This window comes from Pristis pectinata, chromosome 10 (genome assembly GCF_009764475.1).
Source record: "Pristis pectinata isolate sPriPec2 chromosome 10, sPriPec2.1.pri, whole genome shotgun sequence".
Taxonomy (NCBI): domain Eukaryota; kingdom Metazoa; phylum Chordata; class Chondrichthyes; order Rhinopristiformes; family Pristidae; genus Pristis; species Pristis pectinata.
Window position 1 is genome coordinate 52136256 of NC_067414.1, and position 14760 is coordinate 52151015.

General features: G+C 37.9%; 1 protein-coding gene across 1 annotated transcript; it reads right to left on the minus strand.

Annotated features, from left to right (window-relative positions):
* Positions 1 to 213: 213 nt before the first annotated feature.
* LOC127575214 (trace amine-associated receptor 1-like) lies at positions 214 to 1254 on the minus strand. Its single transcript, XM_052024919.1, has 2 exons — positions 939 to 1254; positions 214 to 866 (listed from the first exon to the last, which is right to left on the minus strand). The coding sequence occupies exons 1-2, from the start codon at positions 1252 to 1254 to the stop codon at positions 214 to 216; spliced, it is 969 nt and encodes a 322-aa protein (XP_051880879.1).
* Positions 1255 to 14760: the final 13506 nt, after the last annotated feature.

Here is a 14760-nt window from a genome sequence, read left to right on the forward strand (position 1 = left end):
TAAGGGATTAATGGAATGAGGAATCAGGAGAGGCATTGTGATATCTGTGAAGCCAAGCAGTAACATGGAAGTAAGATTCTGCCCTCTGAACAGCAGATTTCTAGTTGCAACATTTGCACATTTATGAAAGCATTACTAATGCTAATTAGTAAAAGGAACAAGTAACTTGATTATCATTTACATTTACAAGTTTTTTCACTGTTTAATTATATTTTACTCACAGTACAAGTTTATTCTAGAGGAATCAGACTGAAATATCTTACATGTACAAATAATTGTTACAGCTTTTCTAAACCAAGAAAAGAAGAAGCCATAGATAAGAGGATTAAGCGTAGAATTCAAGTAACCAAACCAAACAAGAGTATCAAACAAAACTGGTGGTACTGAATAACTGAGAAATGCATCCACTGTGTTGCAAATGAAGAACGGAGACCAACAAATCAGGAATATGCCCACCACGATTCCTAGCGTTTTGGCAGCTTTTCTTTCATGTTTTCGTGAAAACCTGCTTCTGTTTACTCTGATGCTTTGAACTTGAACGGTTACTCTGTTTATACTTTTCACTTGTTTCATAGCCACAAAATAAATCTTACAATAAATATAGAGCATGGCAATTCCTGGGATGTAGAAAGAAATCAATGAAGCAATCACCCCTGATATTTCACTGAATACAAGTGTGCAACTCCCATGGCAAGTGATATCATTGTGGTATACTTCCTCAATGCCTTTCAAATTTAATTTTAAAAAGATCATGCCAAAGGCAAAAACAACAGAAACACTCCAGATAATGAAGATCATTAACTGTACAGAAAATAAAGTTATTTTTAAGTTGTACCTCAGTGGGTCACACATTGCATAGTAGCGGTCAACAGAAATGAAACAAAGATGCAATATTGAAGCTGTGCTGAGCATGATATCACAGCTGCTGTGAATCTTACAGAATGCATGTCCTAAATACCAACATGTTTCCACTGATCTCACCATGCTGTAAGGCATAACCAAACATCCCAACAGAAAGTCAACAGTAGCCAAGGAAAGAATTAGATAATTGGTGGGTGTTTGAAGGTGCTTGAAGTGGAATATTGAAATGATGAGCAATAGGTTACCAATGATGGTAAAAAGAATTATTAGCATCAAAAATGTATACAAGAATACTCGAAGGCTGCTTGATCGGGTTGCTTTCGGACAAGATCCATTTACAAATTCATAACAGTAATCAACAGTTTCTGTTCCCTCACAGGTGTTTGTGTCCATTTCCTTCTTTTAAAGGCTTGTCAATTTTTGATTTCTCAATCTAATCCTAAATCCTTGTAGAACTGGGTACTTCACTGCTTCAGCTCTTCGTCACATCAACTTGAACTAGATGAAGGGCAAAACAAAAATCATAGGTATAGTTCAATTCCACAATTTAGTCTAATGAGCTAAATTTACACGTTTATAATAATTGAACCATCTTTTGAGAGTTAAATAATATCTGACTTAATGGAAACAGTAATCATTTACTAAATTTTTAACTTTATTTAAAATACATCTGATTTTATTTCAAGCATCAGAACAATCATGATATTAAGGGTTTTGTGAGCCCAAAGTGACTGATTTCTAATATTGCATGAAAAGGTATCAGTATTAATCGTCAAAATCTCTGTACTGAAGTAGTGAACATAAATGGCCTTAGTTTTTTTTTCTATTAATTTTTGGGATCTAGGTACTGTTGACAGTGCAGCTGGGAATGTTATTTTTAGATCCAAGACTAAGTTTTTTTTTGTGTTCCATTGAAAACAGTATTCGTATGAAGATTTTTCAAGTGATCACGTTGCGGTTTAGTATCCTACAATATTTTCTAATAATTTAGAATTGTGGGTTATCTTACCTTTGTATACATATCAGTGGAAATCCTTAGTTTGAGGTACATATCTGGAATTACTTAATTCTCATTAATCCCAATGTTTAATATCAATAATCTGTGGAACAAATTGAGAGTTATATCAGTAATTAGCACACAATATGTAAAAGGGAGAATACACAGTGAATGGCAGGACCCTTAACAGTGTTGATGTACAGAGAGATCTTGCGGTCCAAGTCCATAGCTCCTTGGAAGTGGCTGCATGGGTTGATAGGATGGTAAAGGTGTATGGCATGCTTGCCTTCATTAGTCGAGGCGTTGAGTTCAAGAGTCAGGAAGTTATGTTGCAGCTTTAAAAAACTCTGGTTAGGCCGCATTTGGAGTATTGAATTCAACTCTGGTCACCCTGTTATAGGAAGAATGTGAAGGCTTTGCAGAGGGTGCAGAAGGCGTTTACCAGGTGCTGCTGGATTTGAGGGCATGTGCCAAAAGGAGAGGTTGGACAAACTTGGGTTGTTTTCTCTGGAGCAGTGGAGGCTGAGGGGAGACCTGATAGAAGTTTATAAGATTATGAGAGGTATAGATAGAGTAGACAGCTGGTATCTTTTTCCCAGGGTTGAGATGTCTAATACTAGAGGTCATGCATTTAAAGTGAGAGGGGGTAAGTTCAAAGGAGATGTACGGGGCAGGTTTTTTTTACACAGAGAGTGGTGGGTGTCTGGGGTGGTGGTGGAGGCAAATATGATAGAGGCATTTAAGAGGCTCTTGGACAGGCACATGAGTATGATGAGGGATATGAACATTGTGTAGGCAGAAGGGATTAGTCAGGTGTTTAAATACTAGTTTAATTAGTTCAGCACAATATCATAGGCCAAAGGGCCTGTTCCTGTGCTGTACTGTTCTATGTTCTATGTTTTAATATGTCATTGTTTAGCACACAACAACAAATGATGTTTTTGAGTAAACAATTACATGACTATTTTCTGAATGCCTTTTTTTTAAATATGATCTACATCATACACTTAATCCATTGAAAATTTTAAAGTGTGACAGCAAACACATCTATTGATCTTCCTTGTCAACCAATATTCTGGAACATCTACGTTTCAAGTAGAATGTTCCCGTTTACTTTAGAGGACATCCTAAAAAAACATTTCACAATTTATCCTTTATTTGACAAAGTTGATTAGACAGCAAAATAAATTCAAAATGTAAACTTTACTGTTGAAATGTTATGCAAATTACAATTAGTACAGAAAAGACATTATTGAATAGTGTAATTGACTTTTGAATTCATAACAGAATATATCAACCTAGTATTTATTTAAACCAATTATTTTTATTTTTCTCAACAAAAACTATGATCAACCTTAATAATGACCTATGATAAAATAATAATAGAAAATGCTGGAAATAGTCAGTCGGTATCTATGGAGAAACTGAGTCTGTAATTTTGATATTGATCTATTTGAAGGTATTAGTAATATTGTTGTTGAATTGGTGAAAAGTCATCCACCATATCATTGAATCATTGAGTCATATAGCATGAAAACAGGGCCCTTTGGCCCACCAAGTCCATGCCAACCATCAAGCACCTTTTTGCACTAACCCTACACCAATTCTATAGCAATCCAATTACTTCTAAACACATTTCAACACCTCTTTCAAGATTCTACCACAACCCTTACATTCTGAGGGTAAACTGCACATCATTGGGGTGTTGGAGGAAACAGAAGCATCTGTAGGAAACCGAGTTGGTCACATGAAAAACATGCAAACTCCACACAGGCAGCACCCATAGCTAGGATCAGACCCGGGTTGCTGGAGCCGTGAGGCAGTAATTCTTACTAGCTGTGCCACTCTGTGCGCCCCCCCCCCCCCCAAATGGCCTTATATTGATGTTTAAACTAAAATGACAGGAAATCAAAGAAGTTGGAATAATTGATACTTTGGTTTAAAAAAAACAAATGACACAGTTAAAAGATTAGTATTTCTCATATGCCTGAATAACATACATGAGGGCCACCTCGCTGGCACTCCTGATCTCAAGTCAAAGGGCTAATCTCAGCTAAGGCTCTGTCCCAGGAAGCTCCCGATAGGCTTTGACAAAAGGGAAAGCCAGGATGGGGCAGTTTCAACGATCTTGGAGACATTTACAAACTTGTAAATTGTAAGTGGTATTAAAAAAAATTAAACATTATTAAAACACCTAGCAATAAATATAGTAAAATGAAATCATTAAAAAAAAGTCACGCCATCTAATATGCCATGAATCCACAGACCAAGGATCTCTACTGAATTCAATAGTCCCTCCAAATGGTATCAGATCACAGAGATGATTACACCAGGTATAATACTGGAGGATCCCAACAAACTGGACCTCATCTGTCACTAGTAAATCTGGGATTTAAGTCCTTGGCAGCTCATGTGCTGCAGTTCAAGACTATCAGAAGTTTCAGTGGCTGAAAGCCAGTGATCCCAAATGCCTGTCCGGCAACATTTGACTCATTGTAACAAAATGTTGCTGGGCAATCATTTATTTTCTTACAAATACTCACTGCCTACTTAGGCACACTGGAACCTTCACTCCTTAATGTAATGCTCAGGACCTGCAATATCGGACCCTCATGGACAATCCCAACAGCTTCACACCTATCATGGCTTGGAGCTCAAATGCTCTGGCATGGATGTCATTGCACTGAGTGAGACATGATAAGCAGGAGATGACTAGCTCAAAGAATAAGGCAACAGGGACACCAGTTTCTGGATGTTTGCCTGGGTAGGTTTGCCATCAAGATTGTGTTCACCTGACTTCTCAGCCATCTTCTTTGTGGTATAAGGGAATGTCTGATGATCCTCCGGCTCACTAACACAGAATGGTGGACAGTTAATACTCCAATCCTGCAAGCCAGGAAAGGAGAGTTTCCACTCGGACTCTGAGAAAACCTTGGCCACATCCCAGAGGGAGACAAACTAATCCTCCTGGGTTGGAAGGTGCCAGCATCGGAAAAGTTGCAATCCTCTGGATAGACGCCATTTCAAAGAAAGAATAAGGAAAGCTAATGGCATCCTCCTCCTGACAAAATGCTTGGAGAACAGTCTTGTCGTAACCAACTCCCTGTTTCTTCAGAAACGCAAGTAGAAGTCCTCTAGAGACACTCTCCAATCTAGTCACTAATATCTGTTAAGTTATATCATTGTGTGGGCAGGGATGTTTACATCACGTGTGCTGTGACAGGTACCAATGACTGCTAGAATGGCAACTGCCTAATCCACTGTTATCTCCATAAACCTGGCTCTGAAATGATAATGGCAACAGAAGCACTGCCCCAAGAAAATGATTGTTGACATTGTCAGGGAGCCTGCAAAGAGTCTTTCTCAGGTATCACTTCACAGACAATCTGATCAACAGGAGTTCCTGAATGTTCACAGTTTCTGGGCTGCCCTGAAATCCATCATAATTAGCATCTGTGGAGAGACTCTGGCTTTTCTATTGAAACAATATCAGGTCTGATTTAATGAGAATGACCAGGAGGTCTAAGAGCTATTAACCATAAACACTAGGTGCTCTTAGATTGGAGGTTCCCCTGCAAGGGAAAAAGAAACAGCTCTACAGGAACTTGAAGGCTTAAATCCAACAGAAAACGCATAATCTGAACTATAGATTGTGGGTGGAAAGAGAATTATAATTTGAGGCATTGATCATGTGGATAGTCAGAGGCTTTTTCCCAGGGCTGAAATGGTTGCCACAAGAGGACGTAGGTTTAAGGTGCTGGGGAGTAGGTACAGAGGAGGTGTCAGGGGTAAGTTTTTTACTCAGAGAGTGGTGAGTGCGTGGAATGGGCTGCCAGCAATAGTGGTGAAGGCAGATACGATAGGGTCTTTTAAGAGACTTTTGGATAGGTAAATGGAGCTTAGAAAAATAGGGGGCTATGGGTAAGCTTAGTAATTTCTAAGGTAGGGACATGTTCGGCACAACTTTGTGGGCTGAAGGGCTTGTATTGTGCTGTAGGTTTTCTATGTTTCTACGTTTCTATAAAATAACTTCTTAACTGTCTGCCACTTGTAGAACATAGAATAGTACAGCAAAGTAGCAGGCCACAAACTATGCTGACTAACCTTAATAAGTCCATGCTTTTCCAAATGTGAGTAAATCCTGTCCCTAAGAGCTTCTCCAATAATCTCTCTGCCAGTGATATAAGGCTCATTGGCCTATAATTTCCTGGTTTGTCCATTACACTTTTTAACAAAGGGAACAACATTGACTATTCTCCAGTCTTCTGGCACCTTGCCCCTGGCTCAAAAACCCTTACCTTTGAATCTATTTTCCTAGTCCAATTTTGCCAACTTGACCTTCAACTTCTGTAATTGGCTTAATGAAGCTTAAGACCTATGTTGCTCTTTCAAACTGAATGCAATAGTCTCTCATGTGATGATAACTCTTTCTCAGTGTACTCTTTCTCTTACTTATAGGGTCATCAATTACTCCTGTCTCTTTACACATGACCAAGTCTGAAATAGTTTGTTCTTTAGTTGGTTCCCAAATACAATTATCCTGAAAGCTATCTTGCCAATTTGATTTGTTCTATCTTCATGAAGATTAAAGTCACTCAAGATTCTTGTAAGCACCCACTCTGGATTTATTCACAGTCCCTTAATGTGTCCTACAGCGCAGTTAGGGGGCCTGTATATTATTCCCAATAGTGATTTCTTTTGCTGTTATTTCTTATCTCCACCAAAATTGATTCCATATCTTAATCTTCTGAGCCAAAATCATTTCTCACCACCATTGTTATCTTATCCTATACTAACAGAGTCAGCCACCTCTTTTTCCTTTCTAACCTACTTTCTAAATGTCATTCTGTAGAATATTTAGTCTGCAGCCTGTCTCCTTCCTATCATATCTCAGAAATGATCCATTGTGTACTCATTTATTTTTATTTATGTCATAAATTCATCTATCTTTTTGTGAATTCTGCACACACTCAGATTAAGAGCCTTTAATTTTATCTTTTTTTCCATCTTTTTTTATCCTCTGACTATTTGCAGGTACATTCTCTGCATTTTTCTGTTATACTCTCGTCATTATTATCCATTTGACCACTATTAACTAACAACTTGCCCTCCTCACCAACCATCTACAACCCCAACTCCAAAATCTCCTTGCATCCCTAGTTATCCAGTTTGCCTGGAACTTCCTCCTTCTTCAGTACTGGTGCCAGTGTCCCAGTTCTCCCACACCAGCTGAATGCATTCAGTAATCTGCTCTTGTTGACTTTATACCAGTTTCCATATAGCTTGGATAGTAATTATAACTTTGTGATTTCGCTCTTTAACCCATAACCTACTTACACACTTTCCCTGAGCATACCTATGTTCTTAGTCCTACTTTTGTGGTACCTAGAGGACCATGATAACTGGATCTTTCTTCTCCACTCCATTCCTCTCCAGCCCAAGGAGATGTCCTTAACCCAGTCACCAAGCAGGAAACATGGCCTATAAGATTCATGCTCATGGCTGAAGGACACAATATCTATCCAATTAACTATACTGTTCCCTAACACGACGACATTACTTTTCAATCCACTAACTTGAAAGTCTCCCTGAACCACAATGCTGTGGTTAGTGTGCTCACCCTCCCTGCAATCTGTCCCCTTGTCCACAAGTACAAGAATCTCATACTTTTTTGGACAAATTCAAGGGCTGAGGGTCCTCCACCTCAACCTACTGAATCCCTGTACCTGCTTCACTCATTGCCAGACCCTCGTATCCCTGATCAAATCTACTGTGCTTACTTAAGGGATATGAATGCCTCCTAGTATAGAATGTATATATAACCTTCTCTGTCCCTGACGCATCGCAGTGAACAAAGCTCAGAGTCCACCAGGGCAATAATGGAAATTAATAAAACTGCAGCTGCTGGATTCTAAAAAATACAGAAACACTGGAAGAACTCAGCTAGTCAAGCAGCATCTGTGGAAAGAGAAACCAGTTAATATTTCAGGTCAGCTAAACATTCTGTTCTGAGGAAGGGTCACTGACCCGAAACATTGACCAGTTTCTCTTTCCACAGATGCTGCTTGACTGGGCGGAGCTTTTCCAACATTTCTGTTTTTGCTTCACCTGAACAACTCTGACGTGTTGGCATTATCCATATCCCAGAAATGAATACGTTAAAGAATTGTGATCTTAGATAACATGCAACTGTAGGCTATTTAACCTTGATGGGTAGACAATAACCCTGGATGATTATCTTCTGTCATTAATCAGGGTGCTCAGGTAAGTTGCAATACCTCTTCTGCAATTCTGGCTGAATCATCTGACCCAAATCAATTCATCCTGGGAACAGGGCTCATCAATGGTACAGTTCATTTATGTCCAGGAGCAAAATATAATCACTCAAAATGTGAAAAGAACCAGCTGCTTATATGGATAAGGAAAGAGGCCAGATACAAAACGTATTGTGTGTGATTTTGAAGAGCAGCTGATCATTGGATTGAGAAAAGGAGTGACAAAACTAATGTCCAGTTGTATTTATTGTTCTATACTGATAGATAATCCCTGACACTGGTGAACAGAGTGATGAATAACAAAGTAATACCTAAACGTGTTAGTCCATTCTGTCGCAAAAGATACTCAGGCAAAATGATGGTGAGGGACTGGTTGAGATCAATAACCATGCAGAGTGATGGAATAAGTTCAGCTAATGGAAAGCTGAGAAGTTGCACTTGATTACAGGAGGAATGAAGTGAAGGGGCAGCAGCAAGCTAATGGCAGTAGAAATCAGTAGAGGATTAGTTCCATGGAGAAATCTGGTGATTTTGCCAAGGAAACTTTTTAATGTTGGCTAACTCACAGAAATGGTATAAGTGCTAGAAGATGAGGCAGTCACACAATGCTGAAACTGCCGCTGATAAAATTATTCTGGGTGCTTGTGTAGTGCAGATCCATTGTGAGATGTTTTTGAATTTAAATTCAATGCATGCTTCATTCTACACACATTATCTTTTGCTGCATGTTTCAGTTTTGACTGAATGATAGATCTTGATAGAATTTTATAATGTGTCAGTGACTTGAAATTGCAAAATCAAAGCACTAACTTTATGAAATTTAAAATTGTTAATATGTTAACATTTCTGCTAATGTAAAATTGTGTCAATCCATTGATAAATTCAGCACCAGTTTGACATATTATCATTTTTATCTACATGAAATGAGTAAAGTAGAGATGTAACTGAGATTCATTGTTAACATTTAGAAGACACAAACAGTTTCTGATCATTTTTCCCTACAACTATATTGTGCACATTAATAGCTTTATAAAGCTTAAAATGTGGATGATTTTACGTCAGAAAAAATTATGAAGCTTTCAATTACTAATATAATTGCTCTGTTTATCTGTAAAATTGATTAAGAATAGACAATATAAATAACACAAAACCTGGTAAAATTCAAAAGTCATGAACAAAGCTGAACACTTACCACAGCTACTTATTCCCTCACTGTCTCCTGCTGCTACCAGTGTCTGTCTCCTCAAAAATCAGAAGTCATGCAGGATATGCATGTCTTACTTCAAACAAATCTGTTCTATGATCTAGGACACAGCCATAGAGAGATTGCAATTTAAAGCCATGTGCACAATTAAAGTTCTCTCAAGGGGCAAACATCCAGCACTGGTCAATAGAGAACATCCCCTTCTATTTATGAATAACACATTCTAAGCCATTCTCAAATATTTACCAACAGCATAATAGTCATTATTCCCTATATTGTGAATTCCTTTCTACAAATAATTTCTTGACAATGTCCTTTACAGCCAAAGCATCAATTAAACATAAGGCAACTGGCAAACAATATCAATGAATGGGTTGTTAAGGGAACGATGGTTCTGACGCTATAGTCCAGCATTAAGTGCCAATGTTAAAATCCCTTTTAAAAGCCAAATTTAGCAACCACTCCATACAACTATTTTACTTTAGTTTTATTAAAATGTGTGTATTGATGTAGAAAAGATGTATCATTAACATGAATTTATTCCATAAATGGCAATTATACAGGCAAGATAAAGGGTAATAAATGTATTACTTTTTTTCCACCCACTTAAGCAACAGAGTTCATAGGACTGTTATGAACTCCCTCTCATCCAGAAGAGCTAAATATTTGTCCAAATCTGGGGCATAAACTACGAACTCATTAATTTGGCATTCAAAATTTAGTTCCCAGCTGAGTATTGTAAACAAAATGGGAAGCTAGTTTCTATTCCAGGAAATCTGAATGTTTTTGATGGATCACTCTCAATTTTCTTCCTTAAATTGCTATTTAAACATAGCAGATTGAGTCCCAAACATACAATAGAACGTCTTCCAGTAATGGTTGTGTCATAGCATACAGTAACTTAGCCTAAAATGGGATCTCTGCCCAGATTCTCATGATACAGTTAAAGTGCTTATGTTCAGTTTTGAATGACCTCCTTTTGTCCTCTCTTCTCGCAGTTACCATTGGGCAGGAGGTACAGAAGCCTGAAGACCCATTCCATCAGGTTAGAGAACTGCTGCTTTCCTTCAACCATTCGATTCTTGAATCAACCTGCACAACTCTAATCACTACCCTAGTATAGCAACATGATGACCACTTTGATCACTTGGCACTGCAATGGACTTTGTTTTATTCTGTTCTAATTGTGTTCTTTCTTGTAAACTTTATGTATAATTTATGTTTAATTTATGTTTTTCTTGTGAATGCTGCTTATCTAATGCTATGTGCCTACGATGCTGCTGCAAGTTAGTTTATCATCGCATCTGTGCATATATGTACTTGTGCATATGACAATAAACTCAACTTTGACTTTGAGAAAGGATATCAAGGCTACCAAGATGGTACTAGAAACACAAGGTTTTGGGCAAAAGGGAAGGCTAAAGTAAGTGGTGTATTTTCATTTAAATTAAGATGGTTAAGAGGAGTTAAGACAAAAGTATTTAAAATCATGCTCTGTAAATTAGCAGCATAGATTGTTAGCAAATGAATAATGCAGGAGGTAAGGGAAATTTCTTTTATATACAAAGGCTTACTAGGATAACGAATACCATGACAGTAACATTGGTATAAGCAGACTCCACAATAGATTAGCTTCAAGCAAAATATCTTTAAAAAAAATAGTTGAAATAAAGCAGGGTGAGAATAAATTGATAGGCAGTCATTCAGAAAGATAGTAAGGTGAAGTGGCTGTGCAACTTCTGTAACACTTTGTCCCTCAGTAATATAAAGGTTTATTGTTATGGTCAAGATGACAAAAAGCTACAAATTAGACAGGTTTTGTTCCAATTGAAAAAGCAGCTTGTCCATCTGTGGCTTCATTATGTCAAAAGCTTGTATGGGTTGAAAGATTGAGAAGGATCCAGTGCAATGAAAAATTGAAAAACTGCAAACGCTGGAAATCTGAAATAAAGTCAGAAATGATGGAAGCACTCAGCAGGTCAGAAAACATCCGTTGAAAGGGAAACAGAGTTAACACTTCAGATTGAAGACCCTTAGCCTTTCTGATAAAGGATCCAGAATGAGTTTGTTTTTCCTTGTAACGTCAAAATAATTTCTTTGGAATTGGATTGATAGTGTCAAACTAATCTTTGATCAGACATCCATTATAAATCCCTCTCAATTTACAATTTAATTGAAGCCAGTTTGCACTTGGACATCAGAAATATGATTCAGGAGATTCAGCAGATTTATAGATTTCCCAGGAAAGGTACCTTTCCATCAATAATAAACTGCGGCTCATAGGATCCAGCGCTTTTACCAAGATGCAGGATTCCCAAAATAAGGAGTCATTGATTCCATTCATGTGACCATAGGCATCAATCCCAACACTTAGGGCACAGGAAAAGAATTCTACTCAGTATCTTTTTTATGTATTGTAAATAGTGGCAGATAATTAAACAGCTAATGGGAGGAGGAAGTTCAAAGAACATCCATATCCTCATTAATGGCAGAGCTCAGAGCTTAAGCATCAAAGACAAGGTTGAAACATTTGCATCCAACTTCAAACAGGAGTGCTGAGTCGATGATCCATCTCTGCAATTTTTGCCATCACTGCAGCTAGTTATCAGATGATTTGATTCACTTTATGTGATTTAAGAAACAGATGAGTGAACTAGCAACTTGTAGACTACCCAGGTGAAATATGAGGTGTTGTTCTCTAGTTTGCGTTAGGCCTCACCCTGGCAGTGGAGAAGGTCGAGGATGGACAGGTCAGTGTGGGAATGGGAAGGGCAATTGAAACAGCATGCAGTTGGGAGCTTGGGATGGCCATTGCAAAAAGTAGCTGAGCTATAAGGAGGTGAAATTAAGAGGATCTGTGCAAAACCTGGAAGAGGGAAATACGTAGAATCTGCTCCAAAAAATATTTTATTATAAAGATATCTGCTTTAATTTTGCTTTGTTGGAATTGTCTGTTGTTTAATATATCTGTAAACAGCAAGATAACTATAAACATCTAAATTTTACATAACCATCTACAAAGAAAACTTTTCCTGTTAAATGCTTAAGGATGAAGTTGTGACCCAATTCTGAGAGATTTCACTGAAAGCTTAAATTTAATTTTTCAAGTTATTATGGTGGAAGCTTCTCTTTATTTTTCTCCCCCATCAGGTTTTCCTGTACTTCCTCACTTGTTCTGAAACAAGTTAATTCCTTGCAGCAGCATCACTCCCCCATGGTGAGGTCCTGGTGTCTCACTCCCTGCCATGGTTTTAGGATTGAAACAATAACAATGTTTGTTGACCATTTATTCCACTCCAGACATTGTCTGAGTTGAGTCTAATCTCAAACTAATGACCACAAGGATGGGCATTCTAAATGAGACAGCAGATAATGATCAGGAGAGGAAAAGCAGACTGAACCCCTCCACTCCTTCTCCTTTCCTGTGTAATCCATTCCCCACCATCCTCCACCTCCTTTGTTGGACTTCACAATATTTCATTGATATACAATCCTGCAAGTTACAAGAATGATTCCAACAAGCACTGAATTTGTTCTCGTTTAACAAGCTCCTCCAATGTAACAAGTTTAATATTTAGTGATTAATGAGATAGTCCCTAAATTTATTTTCCATAAAACTGGTGAACAAATCCAGATGAATTTTGAAACCAAGACTAATCTTTGGGAAAAAAACCCTTCAATAAAATAGGTTATTTTATTTACAAAATGAACACAAGATAATTATTAACCTATCATTGTTCTGATCTGGTAGCTATGCTTTTGTCTTTGTGAAAATGTGCAGGTGAGACTTATTAATACAGCTGTATACCAAGTGATGGAGCAATCCTGATATATTTGAAGCAACAGATGTTACCATAAGTGTATTGCCTTTGGAAAGGATTAATGATTAACAATTTAAGGTGAGTAACCTTTAATTTCTATGAATCATTATTTCCCACAAACTTCTATATGTACTACTGCAATATTTAAAAGATATAAAAGGAAGCAATTTTAGTAACATTGTTGCAAGGGGACATTTTAAAAACTAAGCAATTCATCCACAGGAAAGATTTTACTTCCATGAAAAAATGATGATGCCGAAATAGACTGCAACCATGTCCCTAGTTCTCAGTAAATCAAATGTTTCTTTACTTGAATTTGGGTATCTCAGAGGATTGATTTCCATATCCGAAAGGAGGGTGACAGGAATCTCCGTGATCAACAGCTGTAGGTGACCTAAGCTATCTTTGTGACTCATTTATGGTAACTTGGTGAGCTGCCAGGGTGAAACATAATCCTTACCAACCTTATCAATTCTGGTGTAGGAAATCAAGGAGGATATTTGGTTCCGGAAAGCTTGCAGATTAACTTGAAAAGGTGAAAGCATCAGTAATGAGAGGATATAACAAGGTTGCAGGAGCAGTTTAGTTATACCTAAACCTCCTACAGCAACAAACAATCTGCTGGAGGAACTCAGCGGGTCAAGCAGCATCTGTCACAGATGCTGCCCGACCAGTTGAGTTCTTCCAGCAGATTGTTTGTTGCTCCAGGTTCCAGCATCTGCAGTCTCTTATGTCTCTAAGCCTCCTACAACTTGCCATTTGTTTTATCGAAACAATGTTAATTTATAGGCACCTTTAATACAAGCAAAGATCCCAGGACATTTCACAGGTGGTGGCAGTAGATAAAAATAATTCACACTAGGCCAAAGAATGGACAATAAGATTGATGAATAAAAGCTGGATTGAAGAGATAAAGAGCAAAACTTCTGGATTAAAGAGATGAAGAGCAAAGGTTCTGAAATAACTTCCGAAGCTTTGGGCATACCCAACTGAAATCACAGTCACCAATGCGATGGTGAAATAGGGAAGGTTGCATAACAGATCAGGGTTGGAGCATTTTAGGGATGTGGAAGTTTACTAGAGCGGTAGTTGGGGAGTGGTTTGACTGGAGGCCAAGGAGGAATTTATTTTTATAATTAAAGATAAATTATATGATTAAACTTCAAAGTACACTTTGATATGTACATTGGTCAACCACAAGCCTATTTCAAATTTCTTTTGTGTGACAACTAAGTATAAAAAAGTAAATAACAGCTGGCAACTTGGTCATTGGTGACAGGGATTTCTTGAAATGGAAGGACAAGCATGTTATGAGACTTCTGTATATTTGTGACAGATTTCTATTTTGCCCAGGAACATCCTTCAACGTTAAGCTGGAGATTTCTTGTTTGCGGTCCAACCCAGCATGTTGCTTAGCTCTGGGGTCTGCAAGATCATCGATTGAAAAGAGGGCATTTTCTGCGATTACTCATTTAACATGATGTGCCATGCAAGATCTGCCATCCTCCAGCAAGGGATTATGAGCAAAGTTCACCTTTATGCTTAAACTGGAAAGGCCAATTTTCAGACCCAATGACCTCTTCCCCAAGACTTTTGACCAGG

Coding starts and splice junctions, on each gene's coding strand:
- LOC127575214 (XM_052024919.1), bottom strand. CDS start 1,254: ATGGACACAAACACCTGTGAGGGAACAGAAACTGTTGATTACTGTTAT. Junction 867..938: donor GTATTTAGGACATGCATTCT/GTAAGATTCACA, acceptor TCATTTCTGTTG/ACCGCTACTATGCAATGTGT.